General features: G+C 39.1%; 1 protein-coding gene across 1 annotated transcript in view; it reads left to right on the top strand.

Annotated features, from left to right (window-relative positions):
• The first annotated feature begins 351 nt into the window (after positions 1–351).
• Positions 352–22,060, top strand: part of LOC142379159 (P2X purinoceptor 3-like) — a 36,107-nt gene continuing 14,398 nt past the window's right edge. The window contains exons 1-11 of the mRNA XM_075464293.1: positions 352–473; positions 2,013–2,148; positions 2,247–2,318; positions 2,923–2,992; positions 11,458–11,551; positions 12,486–12,563; positions 12,647–12,788; positions 15,360–15,496; positions 17,004–17,097; positions 17,274–17,339; positions 17,693–17,770. Of these exons, the coding sequence (XP_075320408.1) occupies positions 352–473; positions 2,013–2,148; positions 2,247–2,318; positions 2,923–2,992; positions 11,458–11,551; positions 12,486–12,563; positions 12,647–12,788; positions 15,360–15,496; positions 17,004–17,097; positions 17,274–17,339; positions 17,693–17,770 (1,089 nt within the window). The remainder of the gene's footprint in view (positions 474–2,012; positions 2,149–2,246; positions 2,319–2,922; positions 2,993–11,457; positions 11,552–12,485; positions 12,564–12,646; positions 12,789–15,359; positions 15,497–17,003; positions 17,098–17,273; positions 17,340–17,692; positions 17,771–22,060) is intronic.

Raw genomic sequence — 22,060 nt, 5'->3', positions numbered from 1 at the left:
TAGTTGGTTATCGTGATACGTGAAGCTGAAGAGGAAGAGGACAAGTGCTGAAGATTGGAGTAACTGAGATCCAGGGATTTAAAAGATAACTCAAAAGCTTTAAAGTGTGAAGAGAAACAGGTGTCAAATATCTGGCAACTGCTCTCTGGGCTGGACCTAAAGAGGGGATCACTTGTTCTTTTTGTTTTTCTTTGGGGAACATTAATCTGAAATTGCTTTGGGGACATGCCAACATGCATACAGCAGTTTGATTTTGTTGTTTTTATTATCATTAATATTATTATTACATCACATACAGGAAATACACAATAAGAACTTTTTGGTATTTTCTCACATTAGCATACTGCTAAAATGTGGTCGTGTATAACAGACTTCTTCACCTATGAAACCACAAAGTCAGTGGTCGTTAAGAGCTGGACCATCGGCATCATCAATCGTGTTGTCCAACTTCTGATCATTACTTACTTCATTTGGTGAGTGTATGCTTGATTCACATTATTTGTAATGCTCTAGTTGAATTAAACATCAGATCTTACTTAAATCATCCTGATATAAGGTCTTCGTAGTGTAATAGATAAGGATTTGACATATTCTACAGACTTTGATTACTCATTAATAAGCTTATAATGTAATGTTTGAAATTATATGAGTAGAATAGTTTGAAAGAAATTTATAACATTTTCCCACAAACTAGGTTTTTCCACTTTAGTTTTATTCCAACACTCTAAGATAATGCAATTTGTACGTCTAAGCCGTTTTAATAGAACTTATCACTCCATTACACACAGGTATAAACACAGTAAAAGGCCTAATTATTAAATCCTGACTGGCTCTCACTCGAGATTTTATATTTTCAAATGGTTTCAGTTGAATTAAGCTTTGATATTTATGTCAATGACAGTTTAATACTTGAAACTGTATTAAGTAATTACACAGTGATTCAACCTCTTGTCTAGTACAGCTATGTTCAGAATTCAACAATCAGAGAGTGGTAACCTCCATATAAGTGAGATAAATACTGGTAACACGCTTTTACTTCATTACTAATCAATGTCTTAATTGAGATTTTCAGCCTAATTGAGTGCAACATGTGAAGGCGAAGACCATTTTAAAATCCATACCTCCTAAAAGACCTCAAAAAATAAATATCAGAAATATTTAAAACCACTGACATTGTAAAATTCTAAAGAAAAGTAAGTGCTATTTATTATATAAATTCTGACAATTTTAGAATATGCAGTAGAGTAGCAACTGTTATATAATCCAATAGAAACTATTTTTCAAATTTGTATTGAACTGATTGTTTTCTGCAGCGAATTAATAGAAATCATAATTTGAATTAAAAGAAATATGAGAATAAAAATTAATCTTGATCTGAATTAGCCTGAATCACTACTGACTTAAATTCTAAAAAATATTGGTAGATTCTATAAATTTCTGAATTGTATATACGCAGTATTGATAACGCAGTGCACACCTGCTTTCAAAAGAGATCTGCTGAACAAAAATGAGCAACATTATTTTTTTCAATAAAAGAAATACCTTAGTTTTCCATCCAGCTGTTTTGTGGTGCATTATTAATTTGGGAGTAAAAGCAGCGATTGCTGGAATGGGCTCCAGCCCCCCAGAGACCCTAAGTTGAATTAAACGGGTATTGAAAATGGATGGATATCAAGATAAAAGCAGTGATGGACACATTGAAAATTTAAAAGGAAAAAAATCTTTTTTATTTTTGGGAGAGGTGAAAAAGGTGGTATGTCTATAAAGAAAAGTACATGCAATTAAGTGAAATTAAGACCAGCTCAGCAAATGTAAACTAAAATCACATGACAGTTGAATGCAACCATGGTTGTTCCCAGAAGTCTTCAAGAGCAGATAAATGTTTCCACTGTTCACTATGGTCTATGCCACCAGACTTTCACGTGTTAAAGTTTGTTAAGGCCTAAAACCGAAACCCAGTGGTGTATTTTATTTATTCATGTCTCTCTATTTGTTGTGTGTGTGTGTTTTAGTTGGGTATTTCTCAGTGAAAAGGCTTACCAGGTGAGAGACACAGCAATTGAGTCCTCAGTGATGACCAAGGTCAAAGGTTTTGGTATCTACAATAACAGGGTCATGGATGTTGCAGACTATGTCACTCCTACGCAAGTATGGATCGATAAATTGATTTGTGAATGAAGGGGACTGACAGACGCATTACTTGTCATGATATGCAGTGATATTGATGTGTTTTTTTTTTTCTACAGGGAGCTTCAGTCTTCTGCATCATCACTAAACTGATCACTACAGAGAACCAAGTCCAAGGATACTGTCCTGAGGTCAGTTACATCCCTGATCTATCACTACCACTGCAGATCACAACCAGGGATTAATTGGGATTTATTGTGTGTGTGTGTGTGTGTGTGTGTGTGTGTGTGTATGTAGAGGGTGAGGGAGGTAGGGGTGGCTCTTTTGTTTTAGGATGTACAAATGGTTCACAAAATCTGATTGAAATCATCAGACAAACTGTAGATAAAACAAAGCGATGCATCAATGCATCTGTACACCAATCAGACAGAATGACGCCGCACTAGTGGCAGACTGCTGCAGTAGCTCTGCTCTCATACATGTCTTTCTTTGCATCTTCTTGATATTTTCAAATATGAAAACTTTCTATGCTTGTTTGGATGCTGTGCTGCTGGAATGATTTCTGCTACAACAATTTTTTTCTTTCCACATCTGTTGTCATACATTACCATGGCAGAGAGAAAAGTACTTGCATGTTGGAGTGCATGAAAAGTGTGCAGAGTTGGTTAAAGAAAAATGTGGTGGGTTTTTATGACTGATCAAATAAAATGATTGTGTTTTATGTTAAAAAACTGACTATGAAATAACTATTATACAGCTTTTGATACTTTATGTATGTGTTTGTGCACTGCCCAGAGTGAGAGAAAGTATAATTGTACCCAGGACAGCAACTGCACACGGTTCCTCAACAAACCAGGAGGTTATGGTGATACCTTTTGTCTGTCTATTTTAATAAATTTTTTCATTTCTACTTTAAAATATTTTATATTTTACATCAACATTTGTAATTCATATATATATACAGTGTAAATATAAATGTATGCATGTATAAAGTCCCAGCCATTTTCATTTGCCACTCTCAGCCGGTTGCCAGAAAGTTTCCAGTCAGTAGGAGTCTCCCTCCCTCCCCTGTGCCAAGCTTGTTTTTCACTTTTAACATGCCTGTTCATGCAGTTGTGGGGTTTTACCAAGAGATAGTGCTTCCTTAACATAAAAACAATAGTCTGAAGTATCACATGTCTAATATCTTGTGCAAATATCAGTAACAAATTTGACAGAACGTCAGTATTTAATTTCTTCAGGGAGTGAAGTCGCAGAGATTAAGATTTTTTAGAAGCTCTGTTTCGCTGAAATTTAACATTTCTTACATTTATTTAAAATGGCAAAAAAGATTAAAACCACTTATTAGCCTGAATGACTGCTGGATGACTGTTTAATAAGCTTTAACAAGAAAAAAGATTATATTTTTAGCCGTTTCCATCCACTGTTCCTACAGCTGCACACTTAGCACACTGATATATGTTACGACATGTATGAAAACTGTGGCTCTATGAGGACTTTTATGCAATATGCTATCTTACTAAACATACTGCTCAGTCTTGCATGAAAAACAAATATCGCATGTGCAACAGGGTTCTTTCTGTCACTTTCACAGGCATGTGTGAGGAACATTAACGGAAAAGTGAAGAGTATGAATGACTGAATTGCCATTGCTTAAAACAGATTGATGAAGCCATTAATGTTGTGTATCTCATGTATGAAAAGGCCTTTACTCATAGCTGTAAAGCACTTAAAATTGCCTTGTGTACGAATTGTGCTCTACAAATAAAATTTCCTTGCCTTGCCTTGCCACTCTTGTGAGAAGAAAATTGCAGAAGAAATTAATATATAAGCTGGGAGAGGGTAAAATCATTTAAGAGGGATAGACGGCATCCTTGTTACAGTAAATCATACTTACTATTGCCTGTTGCTCAACAGACCTGGAGGAGGAAAAAAAGGAAATATGGAAATTACACTATAATGGATCTGTAGATATTTTGCGTTGTTCTACTGACTGGTTCAAAAAAACTCTGGCGAGTTTATGTGCTATAGCGGGGTTCTCATTCTGCGCTACAACGTCATGTTATGAATTTCTTTTTAACTGTCTGAAAAACTAATGTGATATGAGAGTGGCAGTTAATGGCACATTCCTGCATTAAGTGCAGAAAATGTAGCCTACATTGTGATATTGTGTTAAACAAGTTTTCATTTTCCACTTTGCCCTTCTTTGTTCTGTAGAACCAATTTCAGCCCCTTTGTCAAGCCTGTAATGAAACCTGTATAATGAAGCCTGTAATTTGTGAAGCAGCTGCAGTGGGAGACTCATCTCTTTTCTTTGATTCTATTACAGAAATGACAATAAACAAGATTGTAGCTCCTTCCAGTAATAGACGTGAATCATGAGGTCATGGTTAAATAACGGTGTTAATTCCAAAATACACCAACCCGTCAGAACTGGGTTCTGGGTTGTAGGCTGTAGGCTGTAGGCTGCTTACTACACATATATGGGCTAAATCTTGAAATCTCCTCCTACTCTCAGTCTTCAGTCTTCTGATATAAACGACTGTTTATCTTATATTTTATTACTTACGGTTAGAGTTGTATTTCGTCCCAATTGCCACTAGTTCTTCTGCAAATTTGCCCGAGTGCGTTGCTAAATTGAAACTGGTCGAAACACTGGCATGCGGTAATTACTACCGTCTCTACAAATAATGGCTACATGTAGGAACCAAAAATGTGAGACCAAACAGCTGACAGAGTGAGGCAGTTACACAGATAATACTTTGTGGTGACAGTTTAGTTTTATTTCATTTTAAAATCTAGCACAGATGCTTTGTCCTGTGTGTTACAGGTATTGTACAGTAGATTATGCAATGCAGCATATTATGTTTCTCTGTTGTGACCGGCCAATTAGAGCCTTAAACCGCCAACATTTAAGACTTTAGAACAGTGTGCATAACAAGATAATGATAATGATTTTATCATGTCAAATAAATTAAATAAAAACGTTATATTCTGTATTGTGTCACACCTGTTAACGGCAGCCAATTTAGCAAGCCCCCAAACTGCAAGAGGCCACCTACTTTGAGATGCAGCACAACCAGGTAGGAGATTTTTGTTATCCCACTTTTTTATTATATCAACTCTTTCTATATGTGAGCGTCTATATGTAAGCTACTCTTCTTTGCATTTATCAGCAGCAAGCAAGTCTTCATTGCACATACATGTGGAAAAAGTTAAGCGATTCTAATGCATTAGCTAAACCTTCTATATCAGGAGTGTTTATCATGATGCTAGGAAAAGAACCTCTTTCGCAGAATAGTTCAGCCTTTATTACTCAACTGATCATAACTCTGCAATGAGCACATTTCTTAAGAAAGCAATAAGTATCCCGCCTCTACGTGACTATATGTATAAATCTTTTAATATTTCTTGATATCATACTGTGTGTATGTGGCCTAAACCTTATGGCCCCTGCTGTGTGAGAATGTTGCTAAATCTTAGTTAATTCTGGCCCTAAACTATATGTGGTTCGAGTAGTGTCACGGCCCTGCTTTCGCTGCAGTACCATCACATCTCGTAAGAATAATTAACAAACCCAAAAATTTTATTGAAAGTATTGAAACTCAAACATTGATTAAGGCCATTTAACATTGCCATCAGGATCGGCCACTGTTCGCAGCAGATAGGAGCAAAAAACCAGATGGCTGATATCCGGGAAAATTCTCCTATGGCCCCACTCCCACTTGGCGACCGACCACTTACTTACCTTTCAGTGCTTAAGGTCACACTCCGAACAGTTGATTCACACCAATGGCAATGGACATATGTATGATTGGCTATCATTGGTAATAGGTAAATTTGAAATGATTCAGCAAAAATATCAAATGAAAGAGGAATTAACTAAATGATTATTGAGCATATTATGAGTATTATTTAGTATCAAGTATCAATGATGAAAAGTATTCTGGAAACCAAACAATATACAAAAAACAACCTAACAACATAGGAACATTGAGGAACGTCATAAAACACAACACAATACACAACATTTAACCATGACACGTGAATATGACCATATGACCCTGTTGAGAAATGATGATGAGTAATAAAAATAAATTGTCAGTTATTACACATCATGGCATCAAGTGAAAATTTTTATAATAATCGTGCAGAGTCGTGTAGTGCAGCTCAGTCTCTTCTGGTCCAATCCTGTCACTGCTTTGTGTTTGGTTCTTCTTCTGGCTGAACCTCAGTTCAGCAGTCTGATCCGGAGCTAACTCGGAAGGAGAGGTTACGAGCACTTCACTTTCCCTAACTTATCTTCTCTTGGGACAATTCAGATATTTTTGTTGACAGCTGTTGAAGATTGTGTGACTGTTCAACCATCATCTTGGCATGATGGCCTTCCAGAATTTCAGATGGACACTTTGTCAGCCACTTGGCTGTGAGTCCTGTAGTGGTTCTGCTGCTGATGCAGTTCATTTAACCTGTGGATTAATGTTAGCAGGAAAGAGAACCGAGCAGCACAACAATGCAACATGTCATTTTCACTATGTTCTACGTTCAGGAATTGCCTTTTAACAGGTTCAATCCTAGTGTTCATTGGTCGACCAATTAAGTTTTCATATGAACCCCAAAAAAATAAAAATAAAACAACTGGCCAGTTGATATAACCATGTTTTAGGACAATACCACAATACTCACCAACCTGCTGTAAAGCATTGATTAGAAATGCTGCAACATCAACTTATTTTGCTGTGGAAAAAAAAAATTCAAACCATTTAGTGAACACATCAACACAGACAACACAAAACAAAAGAAAACAAAGACTCACATAATTTTTAGGAAAACTTGAAAAGTTTTAGTAAACCATGATTAATTGCTGTATCATCCACCCCCCTAATGAGACTTAGTCTTGTCTGTATGTTAATTCTGCTCAACTCTACCACTGCAGTTTCTCCTCCTGTGTTGCTGTCAGCTGCAGGACAGAAATATTTGTGGTTAGATTTTATTTTGGGAGCAGCACAACATCAAGAAAGCAGTAATTTCTTCTTAATGAGTAACCTGTTTAGGATAAATTTAGCATGTCCTCTGTTATTTCAGCTCAGAGAGTTTAGATAAAATTTCAGCATACTCGACTTAATTCTCACTTGTTACTTAATGCTAAATTCTATTTAATTCTTACCAGTGGCTGTGTTTAGTGATGTTGAGCCATCCACGGACAGTTCCGGATCAGCATTAAGTTTGTTTGGCTCCATTTGAATCAGAAACACTTCATGTGGTACCAACAGTGTGACAGAGCTGCTTCCAACATCACGTGATGCAACAACATCTTTCCATACAAATTGGAATTAAAACCAAAGGTTTATTTTATTTGTTTATTTATCTTTGAGGCGAGCCTTGTGCTGCTAACTTTTTCCTTAGCAGTGCCACAACATTGTAGTTGTGTTGTCTCAACATCAGATCTTTGGTTGGAGATTGATCACCGTTACCTTGCACGCATGCTTTGACCTAAGGGTCCAGATCAGGTATGCTATTTCTCACTTATCATATTGTTTTGTAATAATTTTTCTTTGCTCTTAGCAGTTTTGGAATGTTAGCTAAATCGTTCAGGATCCTTCTTGTTTTTCCTTTCATATAAATTAGGCCTTTAATCATGTGTATGTAGCACTGTGCTTTACCTTACGTAGAGCAGCTCTGTCTTCAGTATATTCTGTTTTACTTAAGTGCACCAGATTAAACAACTTGTCATCTCGACAATTAGAGGAACTCTAATGAACCAAAACACATGATTAAAACTGTTCTCAAAACATTTCATTCATATCCTTTTTCTTTTGACCCACATGTTATGACTGAGCAAAGATTGAATTATAACATCTTGTTTCTCAATAAATTGCAATTGAAGTGGGTTGTTGCCATTTTCCAGACATCTTTTACCCACCTGGTGTGGAGTGGTGGAAAGAGAGAGTGTGTCAAGATTACTGTTGTAGTTCTTTGTCGCTTGAACTTTTAATGTTCGACTCTCCCACCCCAGGAGGGGTATGGAAATGAGCAGAGTTATTGTAGCAATTATTGTTACTGCTACTGTGGTACTACAGTCCAGTCTCCAAAGTGGTGTTTTTCTTCCTGGTTTCATCGTCAGTGGTCTGTTCAGTCTCTGATAGTGTCACGTTTGGTGAGATGCGTGGCGTGGAAATAGGACACGGCTGCAGGTATCCAAAATAAAACTTGATTTATTTTCCAGAAACAAAGGCACGGCTGAGCTGGAATACAAAATAAAAAAACCTTAACTGAGACTATGAAAAAAAAAACTTGACTTGGATTAAACAAAACAAAACCTGACATGGACAACAATGCCAAACCTGATACACAGCATGAGTCACGGTGACGGGGTAGGATCTGGCAATGGTGCATGGGAAACCTGGAAACTAAATACTGAGGGAGTGATTGGTGAGTGAGTGCAGCTGAAGGGAAAAACACAGGTGACAGGAGTGAAGCTGATGGCTGGGGAACATGGGAAAACTAAAGACTAGACCTTGACTTGAAGACTAACAAAACTAAGACATGAGAAAACTAAAACATGGCAAAACTAAAAACTGAACAGGAACTAAAAACATGACAAAAGCTCAGAGACATGACAGTTTTAGTCCCAGTGATCTAGTCTTGGTCAGTAAGTGAGGTTCCTAAGTCAGTCTGAACCTCAGTCAGAGTTCTTTCGGTAGGGTCATGAGCATGAGTACAGTGAGTCCTGTGGATGCAGTTACTCAGTCTGTCTTCTGTCAACCGTACCTTTACACAACGTGATGTAGCTTCTGCTACCTTGTATGGTTCCGTCCACGGAGGAGAGGACCAGTTACGTTTGTTGACTTTCCTTATGACCCAGTTTCCTACTTCAACAAGTGAAGTATCGCGGTCCTGTTCCTTGGTGAGTATTTCTGTAATCTGTTGAAATATACTCATCACCACGTTATTCAGTTGTTTCGCATATTCACACAAGTTTTCATACTGTCGTAAAACAGGGTGAGTCTGTTGGTGCAGTAGTAAATGGACAGGGCATTTTCTCCCTGTCATGACCTCATGTGGGACAACATGACAACATTCATGGTGGCATTTGGAGTAAATCTTAGGTTAAATAACACAATAGGGAGAGCTTCATATTAAGTTAACTGTGTGTCTGCACAGACTTGTGCTAGGCCTTTTTTGATGGTTCTTATTTGCTCTTTCCACTAGTCCTTGTGAAGCTGGGTGATAGACTGCACCAAACTTATGTCTAATTCCAAACATCTCTTCCACTTATCTTAGTTCTTCATTAGAGAAGTGAGTACTATTTTCTGATCTTGTCACTTCTGGTACCCCAAATCTTAGAATAATTTCTCTTGTAAATGACTTATTTTCCTTTTTCATTGATCTAGTCTTGTCTTGTGGCTCATTTCTCTCTCTATGCTTGTTTTTCAGATGGAGCAGCTGCTTCTTGAGTTGATGTAGGTGTTTAAGAGGGAGGTCACAAAAACTTTTCTTATAAATGGATTAATATACCTTTTCCAATCAGAGCAGCTCTGACCTCTAATTATTTAAAATTTTCTAAAACCCACTCCTTTTCTCAGTTTGATAATCTGGTTGAGTGGCATCTCATAAACACTGCTTTCATATCTATTTCACTCATTCTACACTATTTAATTATCTGTAGGCTTAGAAGATGCTAATAGTATTGATATATTGTATTGATTAGTGATATGAGCAGGCCAACCACCGTCTTCGCCATGTTCTTTGGATGAGATAAACAACGTGTGTGTGTGTGAGTGCTGTTTTAGGTGTGTATCTAATGTACCAGACCTATCTGACCTGATAAAGAAGCTTTATCTGACCCAGTTATTTAGTCCATTAAAGACCATTCAATGACATACATTGCAAAGTATGAGCAGAGTGGAAAAGTACAAAGTAGGAACATAGGTTATTTAGAAAAATACAGAATATGAATACATAATGATTAAGAACAAAGCCAATTTAACATCCTTCAGAGACTCAGTCATCTTACTTTCCTTCTCTCCTTCCACAACATTATATTAAATTGATTTGTTTGCAATGACTGATCAGAACTGTGGCATATATTGGGAATTATTTTATCGTTATTGTTTTCATCATAGGAAGATGCAGGATTGGGCTATTTTGGCTAACAGGAGAAACATGTCAATATCAGTGAGTGGTGTGGACAGAAACGGAGAGGGCTGTGAGAGCGAAAATGCATAGCCCACTCATAAATGCTGAATAAATTACAATCTGATATATCTGTGGATATTTCTTACTGTCCCATACTGTATAGCTGCAAGGTGAAATCATTTTTCAGATACTGAGGTGTGCTGTGGTTTGCCAACAAACAAATAAACAAGTGTTGCTACTTTACTGTGCTTGTGGGGGCCGGGGGAGCTGTTAGATGTCATATTCCTTCACAGGAACTGGACTATCATCGGTGTCATTAACATGATGTTTTATTAAATTCAGATCCAACAATCTGGATCTCAGGCACCGATCCTTTCTTTTTGTGTTTGTTTTCGGGTCAATGGATAGTTAGTTATTTAATGAGATGGAAATCCACGTTATTCTCACATTTTACTTCAAATCTGAAAGCTGGAATTTAAACCAATCTAAAACAGGAAAAGGGAAGAAGAACGTGTATTTCTAAATTATTATTTAATGATTAAACGAAAACTGTGTGTTTTGTTCTCTTAATTTCTTGATGAGCACATGAGCGAAGCACAGATTTGAATAGGGTGCACAATGTATGCCACTTGCAGAGACTTGGTTGATATTGAGCTTTCTTGCTGATGGTATGACTTCTCTGTGTGTTTCTTTGTCCAACTGCTGCCACAGTGTTATTAGTCATTGTCATGACTGATCAAAACTGTAAACCTACACGCTACTGTAACGTGACAACATCACAAAATGTTTCATGCTTTAGTTTAACCTAAACCTTCCTCCCACCAACAAAAGTGTGGGGACACCTTTGCTTCCTGTTCCATTACATAGGCTTCTACGTCTATATCAGTGTTTAACAAATAGTTCCAGCATGAAAAATTGATAACTTTACAATAATAACTCTACTATGAAAACTGAAAATACAGGTACTACTGCAGTTGTACACAGTTTGAGCTTCAATAATTAATGCCCTGTGGGGAGAAGGCTGGTTTCACAATGTCATTGCTGGGAGTTGGTGTTACCTAGCTGGGAACTGGCTGGAAGCCATCTGGCAGTCGGCTGGAAGGAGTGACTATTTTGAATTGCTACATCTACATGTTTATATATATATTTATATATTTAGCTCTGCTACAAGAATTTTCTGTGTCCACCCAGGAATTCCCACAGGGAAATGTGTTCCTTTCAACAGCACCACCAAGGCATGTGAGATTAAAGGGTGGTGTCCTGCTGAGATTGATACCATCAAGACGTAAGATGATATTGCGCATGTGACAGTTTTTTTTATTTTCGTTTTTATAAAATATGCAAATGGATAATTTTGAAACATATAACATATGTTATGAGTTATATCATGTTTTTTTTTCTTAAAGCAAGGTTGTTAATTGCCCTTAAATTTAGACATGTCATGTAATCTGCTATCTCACCTCTAAAGTTATCCACTTAAAGAATTTTGAGATGTAGATTTCAAATTAAGATCTAACTCTGTTTATATATAGTATATGTAGACAGAGGTGGAGGAAGATGGAAAGAGAAAGTACTACTGTGTTGATAATAAAAGAATAACGAAATAAGTGCTTTCATAATATAAGTTCACACTTTAGTTGAGAATATTTGAAGAATTTTATACAACTGAAATGCACTTATACTGTATAGAAGCCCTGTGATGAACTGGGAATGTGTTCTCAGTGTGCTGAAAACAGCACACACACCAAGTATTTATTCTGTAACTTTTTATACCTTAGTTGCAGTGAGAGGCTCACCTCATTGCGTTGCAGGACTGAAAGGTTCAGGAGGTCCTTTGTCCCAACAGCCATAAGGCTTTTTAACAGTGACTGCTGACATGTTTTTTTCTAATTCAATTAGTTAAATAATACATTTTTTCTATTATTATTATTATTATTATTATTATTATTATTATTATTATTATTATTATTATTATTATCATTATTGTTTTTGTTCTAATATACAATCATTGTAAATATTTAAAAAAAAAATTAAGCTACTTGACTAATTTGAATTTCCCCCACTGGGGGATGAATAAAGTAATTTTCTAGTCTATTCTCTTCAAAATCAAGTACCAGCATCTATGAGGATAGAGAAAATATAGACTCTTATAAACAAACTTATAACACAGCTGTTTGGATTTATGTTTCTTCTCTTCTGTGTTCTTCCCCTCACATCAGTACACCAATGGCTGAGGTGGAGAACTTCACGATCTTCATTAAGAATAGCATCCGCTTCCCGATTTTCAACTACACCAAGTACTACACTTTTTCACATTAAACATAAAGGTGATTATGATTGTCATAATGAAGTCTGTGCACAAATATAATCAACTTTTCAGAGGGAACTTCCTTCCATCAATTACTAAAAGTTACATCCAATCATGTAACTTTGACATGGTCAGCAACACCTACTGCCCCATCTTCAGAGTGGGAGATGTTGTCCGCTATGCGCAACAGAACTTCAGTGATCTGGCAGACAAGGTAAAGACATTAGTTTTTCTTAAGGCTTTCAAATTTGTTTTAGAGCAATCCTATGTCAAATATATTACCAAACAAAATTTTGGACACACATTCATTCAGAATAAATGTATAATTAATATATTATTCATACAACATGTTATCTATATTCCACTGTTGGTTGTATTAATTGGGTACTATTGAAACATATAGGAAAACAATAGGAATAGAAAAATTGGTGTTAACAACACTATTGTTAATGAATGAATTAAAAGGTAAAACTGAGGAAATATTCATACATTATAAAACAGATACTTATATTATTATTATCAAAGCTATCTTCTTTATTCTGAAAGACCTTGGTCTCCATAGACTTCCTCCATCTTCATTCTTCTGTATGTATCAGGTGGAACCATTCAATAATAGACATATCATGGTCTGCATGGTAGTGATAACAAAAATGATCTAAATTTACTCATTATACCTAAAAGTGACCTTGAAAAATCTGAGCATCATTTAAAGCCTAACTGGAATTAAAAAAAATTATTTTGCCCTTTGGCTCTCCCCATAGTTGTGGGATGTAAGGTCATTGTTGTTACGGGAGGAGCAGACTGGATCCAGAAGCAAACAAGAGACAGTAGGTTTGGTGTCAGAAAATGGATTTATTTAAAGAGGGGAGAGTTGGGATGCCAGGAAGTGAGGAAAGAATTCAGGATACGGGTCGGTGGGGAAGGAGGCTCTGTGTCCGGGTGTGTGATCCGTGGGGAGTTGGTCTTGTGTCCAGGGGATTTCCGTGCGGGGCTCGTGAGGTCCAGGGGATTTCCGTGCAGGGGCTCGTGTGGTGAAGCTCGAAGGTGGGCTGCTGGCTGGTACGGTGGAAGGCTGGGGGGAACACTGATAGCTGGCTGTGCGTTTTCCTCAGTGTACGTTTTACACTGAGGAAAGACAATCATCTGGCACCGGAGCACAGGGGAGAGCAGGCTTTAACCGGTGCCAGATTGGTGATCAGCCACAGGTGAGGATGGTGAGAGAGCGCTCCTCCAAGCCGCTCCGTCCAGCCTGAAAACAACAAAGAAAAAACCAGACAGCACCCAGGACAAAATAAAAATATATGAACAAATAAGAGAACAATATAATCACCACAATTGTTGTAAAAAGAAAACCTGTATTAGAGCTCTGGACTACAAGAGAATTTGTTGCCATGCTATAGAAGCTGACAAAAAAATAAATCCAGAAGCCACGAAAAAAAATCAAAAGAAAAGGTAGACTAATGTTACAGGATGCTATTATATTTTCATATACTATGATGTATATGAAGAACAAACATTCTCACAATAAGATAAAACAAAAATAAAATGTTCTGGTTTGTATGTAATACAACTTGCTTTTCTTATTTACCTTTTTCGAAGGATCTGAATGTGGTTTGTGTGTGAAATCAATAGATGTGCAATATAATGCATGCTGTATATATTAAAGAGCCATGCATTCCAAAATAGCAAGGAATGTTTTTAAAAGCATTTTAAAGAAAGGCGGCAAACTTCCAAGACCTCCAAAAACTTCCTTTTGTGTAAAATTTGCTTAAAATGGTAAATGAACTGTACTTCTAGTCTAGCTGACCACTCAAAACACTTTTACTCTATATGCCCCATTCACTCACACACTCATAGTGCATATCTTAGTCTATACAGTTTTACAAATTACATTCATACAACAATGGATGCATTGGTAGACAATTGGTCCCCGGGGAAGCTGGGAGTCGTACCACTGACCTTGAAGTTGCCAAAAGATTGCTCTTCCTCCTGAGCTACAGCCATTCCAAATCACCAAACATTTTTACTTTAGACGAAGTTGAGAAATGAGACGCTAACTGCAGCTTTATCTGTAAAGCAGAGATGATAACGATAAGATTATAATTCACGTTTCCATTTCTGATAACACGGATAAACACGCTGCTGTTGTAATGTTCTTTATTTTCCGTTCGTGATGAAACAGAGCACTGAGGTAAATAGAGTATATAGACACACTTAATTTGTTTTATTACCGAAATCAGCCACAGCTTCAAGCTCCCTTGATTTACAGTCTAGGCAGACCAGAGGAAGAAATTATCCTGAATAATGGCAACTTCACAGACAGAGGAGGTTAATAGAAATGGTTCAATAGAAAAATTGAAGAAACTTCCACTAATGCGGAAAAAAAGAGGAATGGAAACAGCATTGTGAATCACATCTTACTTGGCAAAGACTAAAATGTTGTGAATCTACAATTTTTTTTGTTTATTATCTTTTCACATCAAACACATCATTGGGAAGGTGTCTGATTCCCATTTATATTTTGCAGCTTTTCACAAGATTGCTTGAACAATGAGTTGAAATGGCAAGTTAATTTGAACATTGAGTCAAAATAAGAAGCTTTGTTTGGTGTGATACAAGTATGTCACATCTCCTACAGAGGAATATAGTCTAACACAGATACAGAAAGCATAACACCTCTCCCATACACATAATCAAGGTTAAATACACTGCATAATGCAGTTTCTAAATCAAAAAGCAGAGACCAGTTATCCATGTATCGCTCTCTTGTTGATACATCTGCCAGGGAGGAGTAATTGGAATAAAGATTGGCTGGATGTGCGATTTGGACAAGTCGGATGACCAGTGTAACCCTTCATACTCATTCACTCGACTCGATGCTATGTCACAGAAGAACGTTGTCTCTCCTGGCTACAATTTCAGGTATTTGGATATTGTGATATGCTCCAACCAGAGAATACAGTTAGATAACTTGACCACCACTGACAAGATTACATGAAAATTTTATGCAAATATTCATTATCCCCTGTCAATTAAACATGTTTCACCCAACAGACTCTTTTATTAATGTAAAATGTATAAAAGATAACCATAATGTTGTGTAAAGAAATTACATATTTAAAGATTCATTGTGTAATTGTTACTACGGTAGGACCTCACATTGACGTTATCTTTTGATTGTGGGAGGAAATCTCCGAGCTTGGAAAAGCCTCAAAGAAAAGGTCCTGAACTGATCAGCAGGTTGAAACCCAAAACCTTCTGGTGGGGTGACACCACACTATATATTAAACCAGTATCAAGTACGTGTTACACTTTAAAGTCTAAGTAAAACAAATTCAGAGCTTTTCATGGAAACAAGATCTATGAAAGCAAGCCAAAAGCAAGCAATTTGGTTCTAACAAAAAAATATAAAGTCCTTGTCCCCCAACACCTGACCCGGACTTTGTTAATCTATTTGATGGCCGGGCCGGCACGGCTTCAATTCTGTGTACATACATATGGTAATGGTGGTTCGATTCCCAGTCAGGGCTTCCCTCCAGCGAACCTCGATACTAATATGAGCGAGAGGCATAGAATTGAGGCCATTTTAACAAGGTCTGCGTCAGGTGTTGGGGGACCAGAACATACTGATGATGACAGTACCTGTAGTGGGTTCTGTCATGTTGCCAGTATCCAGTAAAACAAAACAGCACCCGTTGTCCATACGTACAAACAGAGAAGACCACTTAGACGAAAAAAAAAGATACAATGTGAGTTTCTGTTTTTCATTGAAGTCATACAGAGAATGTATACATAAAGACTACAGAAAATGAATGGCTGTTATCAGTAATTTGCCTTGTTTGTAAACAGTCAATCAGAGTGAGTTTTGTCATTGAATACTTCATGTTGAGCAGGCTAAAAAAAAGAAATCAATAAAGGCTCTTGATAGCAAGGATGCACTCTCAGTGAAAATACAAGATATAAACATTTACCAATGTTCCAGACGTGCCCAATGGTCAATTGTCGGCTTTGTGCATAAGGAACAAAGAAACAACCAGTCACGGTGTGTCACTACAACTAATCAAACTTAACTTCAACCCCCCACCCTGCCTCTGTACTGTCACACACTGTGTACTTCACAAATGTGAAAAGGCTTCTTCTCCAAGGAACATCTGTAGAATGAAGATATAGCTGAGAAAACACTGAATTACCCACATAAGTTGGTTGTTAGCTGATGTCACAGTTTAAGTAAATCAGGTGTTAAATTTAGTTTCTTTTTAGAAGTATTTCATATAAAACATTCCAATCGTATATTTTTCACAGTTTATTCTATTCTTACCCTCACTTTATTTTTGTTTTACAAAAACTACTTCATAGATGCATAGTAAAGTATGAGATCTGAATTATTGTAACAGCATCCAAAAATAATGTGATGGGTTTGTCTGTACAGGTTTGCCAAATACTATAAGATGGAAAATGGGACAGACTACCGCACTTTGGTCAAAGCCTATGCTATCAGATTTGATGTTCTGGTCAATGGAAATGTGAGTATATATTTTAATGTATACAACAGTTTGGATTTCAGCCACTTATTCCAATTCAACCGAAAAAAATAAAAACAAAAATTGAAGAAAACATTTCTTGTGCTACTGCTTTAAGTTGGTGCTAGCGCTATCAAATTAACTGAAACATGTTATTAACTATTGGTGTTCCTTTGTAGGCAGGCAAGTTTAACATGATCCCTACACTCATAAACATGGTGGCAGCATTTACATCAGTTGGAGTGGTGAGTTTACTGGTGTATTTGTCAAAACCAGTGTTGAGGTCGCTTATGTACCAGTTGTGTTTTGTTTTTTTCATTTTATAATTGGTTTTTCACAATAATATAATGTTTATTTTCCCAATTAACCTTTGCCGTGCACCCACCTGTTTTTTTTTTCAAAGTAACTTTGAATTGTAAACTTAAATATACTTTATTTATCCAAAATGGAAACTTATATTTTTGCAGTATTTTATTTAAATTAAACATTTTATATATATTTTTTTCAATAAACGTAAAGTTTAAATTAAGTCAGAGGAAATAGTACAGTTGTGCTTCTCTTGTTTCAATGTATTATTGTTGTTGTTTTATCCACTAAGGGCACAGTCCTGTGTGACATCATACTACTGAACTTCCTGAAAGGTGCAGAGCAGTACAAGGCCAAGAAATTTGAAGAGGTAAAATACCAGGTTCTTATGATAATTATTCAGTGTAATGTGCATCACAAAAAAATAAACTTAATAATAATGATAATCATTATTATTGTGGTTCTAATCCCCGGTAATGCATTTCCACTCTGGTCTATTCTCCATGTGAGCATCTAGGTATATGTATCCACCACCACCTCTGGCTCTTCTCCCAGGATAGAAATAGTGTTACAATCAGTCATATCCTCATGTTCAAGGTTATTGTTCCCACACTGTGACGGACGTGTACGTTGATGGCTAGTCTCCCCCTCACTGACTATGTGCTCCGGTTAGAGAACAGCTGCGACTTCAGGTGATATTGAGAGATTTATTGACATTCAGGCATCAAAGTAGGTTCCAATGAACTGTTCCAGATACATATCCAATGTATGGTGGTAAATAAAGTACAGTGCGTGTGTGTATGTATGGTTTCTGTAAAAAAAACATGTACAGAAAAGGAGTAATTAGAAACTGTACAGACAAATTCTACATTGTACTAAAGTATGCAGAATATACAGCAGTAATATCAAAATACACATCAAGTTACATTAACAATATATACACAGTAATATAATTGCACCAAGTAACATTAATGTGACAAGAAACCAAATTACTGCAAATTAGCAAGTAATATCAGGATAATATAAGTGAGAAATAGGTTAATACAAAGAAAATTAAGTGCAGTACACTTAGTGACCAAAGGGTGGCGCTTTAAGACCACAAATGGCAGAAACGGTATTTGCCGTCAGAAAGTCTGGCAAGACGACTGTTCACATGAACAATGCATGGCACTATGGGCATGGCGATGCCACTTGGAAGCTAAAATAATGCCTCAAATATTCACAGAACAGAGAATAACACTCCAGGTCGAAAATACTATCAAAGCACTCCCAAATCGACTGTTCATGTAATTTTAACCCAAGAAATGAGCATTTAACTAGCCGTTTAAGAAATAGACATTTCCTCGTTGAAATGAATTGGATTTCGTGGTAAACCCAAAGTTACACGGTGACCGAACTAAACAGCATGTAACAAACACAAGCGGATGAAATACAACATAAATACAGATATAAACGATGTACTTACATTGTCATCAACGCACACGTACACACAAAGAATACAACATTTCAACATGATGCTGGAGCAAAACGGCAAGTGTCTTCCAGCCAAGCACACTGAAATTTAAAGTCATGCATGCAAGCAAGTGCGTGGTACGTCACCACTGACGTCGCTGACGTCACAACGCTGACTCAGGCAGGGAGCTTTCTACAGCCGCCCCTGAATTCGTGGAGCGAATACGTAGACCAGGAAAGTCTCTGCTGGATTAGCATGTGCTGGGCTCTCCGTCGTCGAGCATCTCCGGCAGCTCGACCAGATTGGCGATGGGACGGGTGTAGAGGTTACCCTTGATGTCCACCTCTGCAGCTCGTACCTTGCCGTCGTCGCTGGGAATGATGCGGGTGATGCGCCCAACAGGCCACAGCGCTCTCGGGAGCTGTGGGTCGAGCACCATGACGACATTGCCCACTGCCAGATCTGGTGTAGGAGTTCTCCACTTCTGGCGGGGCTGTAGACCAGGTAGGTACTTGCTGGTGAATGGAGTCTTCAGGTAGATCATCAGCTTTGCGTAGGCGACCTCCCACTCTGATGAGACCCAGAGTGTGGTCGTACTCTGGTGAGAGTGATATGAGGCGGCTACTAGGTTGGAGCGGACGGTCACGCTGCAGGGCGCCGAGTTCCTCAGGGAAACTGTCAGCTTGCGCTCGCTTCAGGAGAGCTACTTCTGTGTCTATGCGAGCTGAAGCAGACATGGGGGCCGCGGCCGCCCCGTGTTGGGACCGGTAAGTGGTGTCCACTAGGTCAGACCAGGTCTCGTACTGCAGTGGATCGGGACAGGTGTCAGGGACTGTAAGCTGGCCACAGAAGATGGATTTCCTGAGCTCGCCTGTTTCTTCCACTCTTGCCGCTATGTTCTCTGGCCAATGGCTAGGGGGTTCACACAGGAAGGCAGGTCCATTGCTCCTAGATTTCAGCTATGCGAGTTCCGACGAACACCTTGTACTGAGCTGAATCAGACTGGATCCAACTCAGCACTGTGGTGGAGTCTGACCACACTTGATGAATACACTTAAAGGTGCCTTTCTCAGCTACCTTAGCAGGTAGCTGTAGCCTTAGGCCAGGAGCAGATGTCATCAGGTGGTGTCCAACCTTCACTGGGTGTTTCAGCCCTCAACCACAACACCCTCCAGTTGGTGGGCCCGCAGTGAGTGGCCAGCTCAATGCCCACCTGCCCCTGGCTTCCAGCATTCCTCCTCTCTCTTACTCCAAATCCATCCGGCGAACTGCCTTCTTCTTATTCTGCTCATCCATCCCTATGGCAGAAAGGAAACTCCATGCAGATCTTGCTGGAAAGCCCCTGCACCCTATCTCCACAGGGAAGACCCACGCCTGCCAGCCTCTGTCTCGGCAGTCTTGGGCCAGCTGTTGGTATTTTGCAGCCTTCCTTTCATGGGCCTCCTCACAGCCCTCCTCCCATGGCACTGTCAGTTCAACCAGGATTATCTTCTGGTCCTTGGTTGACCACAGCACTATGTCAGGTCGGAAGGTTGTTTGCACCACCTCAGGAAACTGTAGCCTCTTCCCAAGATCCACGCTCATTTCCCAGGAGCTTGTGGCGTGAAGAATGCTGTGTCTTTTCCTTTGCATGGGCCTAGCTCCTTCCTTAAGGAAAGCGATGACTCTCTGTGCGGTTGTGTGGGCTGATCTCTTCTTGACCCTCTCCCGCTTTATGGTGTCGGCCAATGAGAGGAGTACTTTGTCGTGGCGCCACCTATACCGCCCCTGGGTTAAAGATGTTTTGCACCCAGACAGTATATGGAACAAGGTCCTCCTCTGGCTGCACAGCTTACAAAGTGAATCCTCTCTTAGCCCCCATGTGTGCAGATGTACTGGGGAGGGGAGGGTGTCATAAACAGACCGCAAGAGGAAGGAGATGCGATAGGGCTCCAGGCGCCACAGATCCCTCCATGTGACTTTGCGCCTGGGCAAATCCCATTTTGTCCAGGCCCCCTGGGAACCTTGCTGCACCGCTTTGGCTACCCGTTTCTCCTCCTCCCTGCTCCTCACTTCTGCCTGCACCATGCCTTGCCTGGTTCTTGTGTTTGCGCCTTCCCAGGATTGAAATTGTGCAGAGCCAAGGCCTTGTCGGTGGATGCACTGGTTGCCAACTATATCCCGCAACTTCAGGGAACTGACTGCCTGGTCCACAGCTGTGTTGGCAGCCCACTTGCGTCCCGACCTGGTTATCATGCCAGCTTGTCTGATGAGGTCGTCGTTGGAATCCCTCAGACTTAGGACAACTCGGCATTTTGCCACCTTGAACTCCTCAACTACTGATGACAGGGGGAGTTGCAGTTGACCAGATCTGATATAAAGGCCCACTGATGAGAAGCTTGGGGGAATGCCCAGCCACCTCCGCAGGTGCTTGTTAGTCCTCCTCTCAATGGCCTCGATGGTAGTCATGGGAAACTCATAGACCGTGAATAGCCAGAGGAGCCTGGGCAAGAGGCCATGTTGATACAGTCAGGTCTTGAACTTGCCCAGGAGTAAAGACTTGTCAATCTTCCTCAGCCATACCTCGGTCTGCTTCACCGCATCAGCAATACTGGCACTATCCGTCACTGACGCGTTGAACCACTTTCCCAGGCATTTTATTGGGTTGCCCTCGATGGATGGAATGACCTCACCCTGGACTTGAAGGCTGAACTTGCTGGTGACTCTGCCCTTCTTAATGACCATGCTTCTGGACTTCCTGGCTTTGAACAGCATCCCTGCCCAGGAGGCAACGCTGCCCAATGTTTCCAGCACCCACCTTGCTTGAATGTTTGTCACAGTTGTTACTGTGATGTCATCTATGAACGCTCGCAGCACTGGTTGCACAACACCGGATTCCAATCTAGGGCCACGGGTTATGCCCTCTGCTGCGGATAACAATAGGTTAATTCCCATAATAAACAAGATGGGGGAGATGGTGCACCCTGTTGGGATCCCCTTTTGGAAGTCCAGCCAGCTGGTGGTAAAGAGTGCCGATGTAAACCTGAGTCGAAATCCTGCAAGGTAGTTGGTGATCATGCCTCGGATTGCCACAGGGATGTAATAATGGTCAAGTCCTTCTTGGATGAGATCATGCGGAATTGACCCATAAGCATTGGCAAGGTCTAGCCAGACAACTGTTAGGTCACTCTTCTTCCGTTTTGCTTCTTGGATCAGTTGGCTGATCAT

The sequence above is a fragment of the Odontesthes bonariensis genome, chromosome 4, assembly GCF_027942865.1.
Source record: "Odontesthes bonariensis isolate fOdoBon6 chromosome 4, fOdoBon6.hap1, whole genome shotgun sequence".
Lineage (NCBI taxonomy): Eukaryota > Metazoa > Chordata > Actinopteri > Atheriniformes > Atherinopsidae > Odontesthes > Odontesthes bonariensis.
The sequence above is the reverse complement of the archived record's forward strand: the minus strand, read 5'-3'. Positions and strand labels throughout refer to the sequence as shown.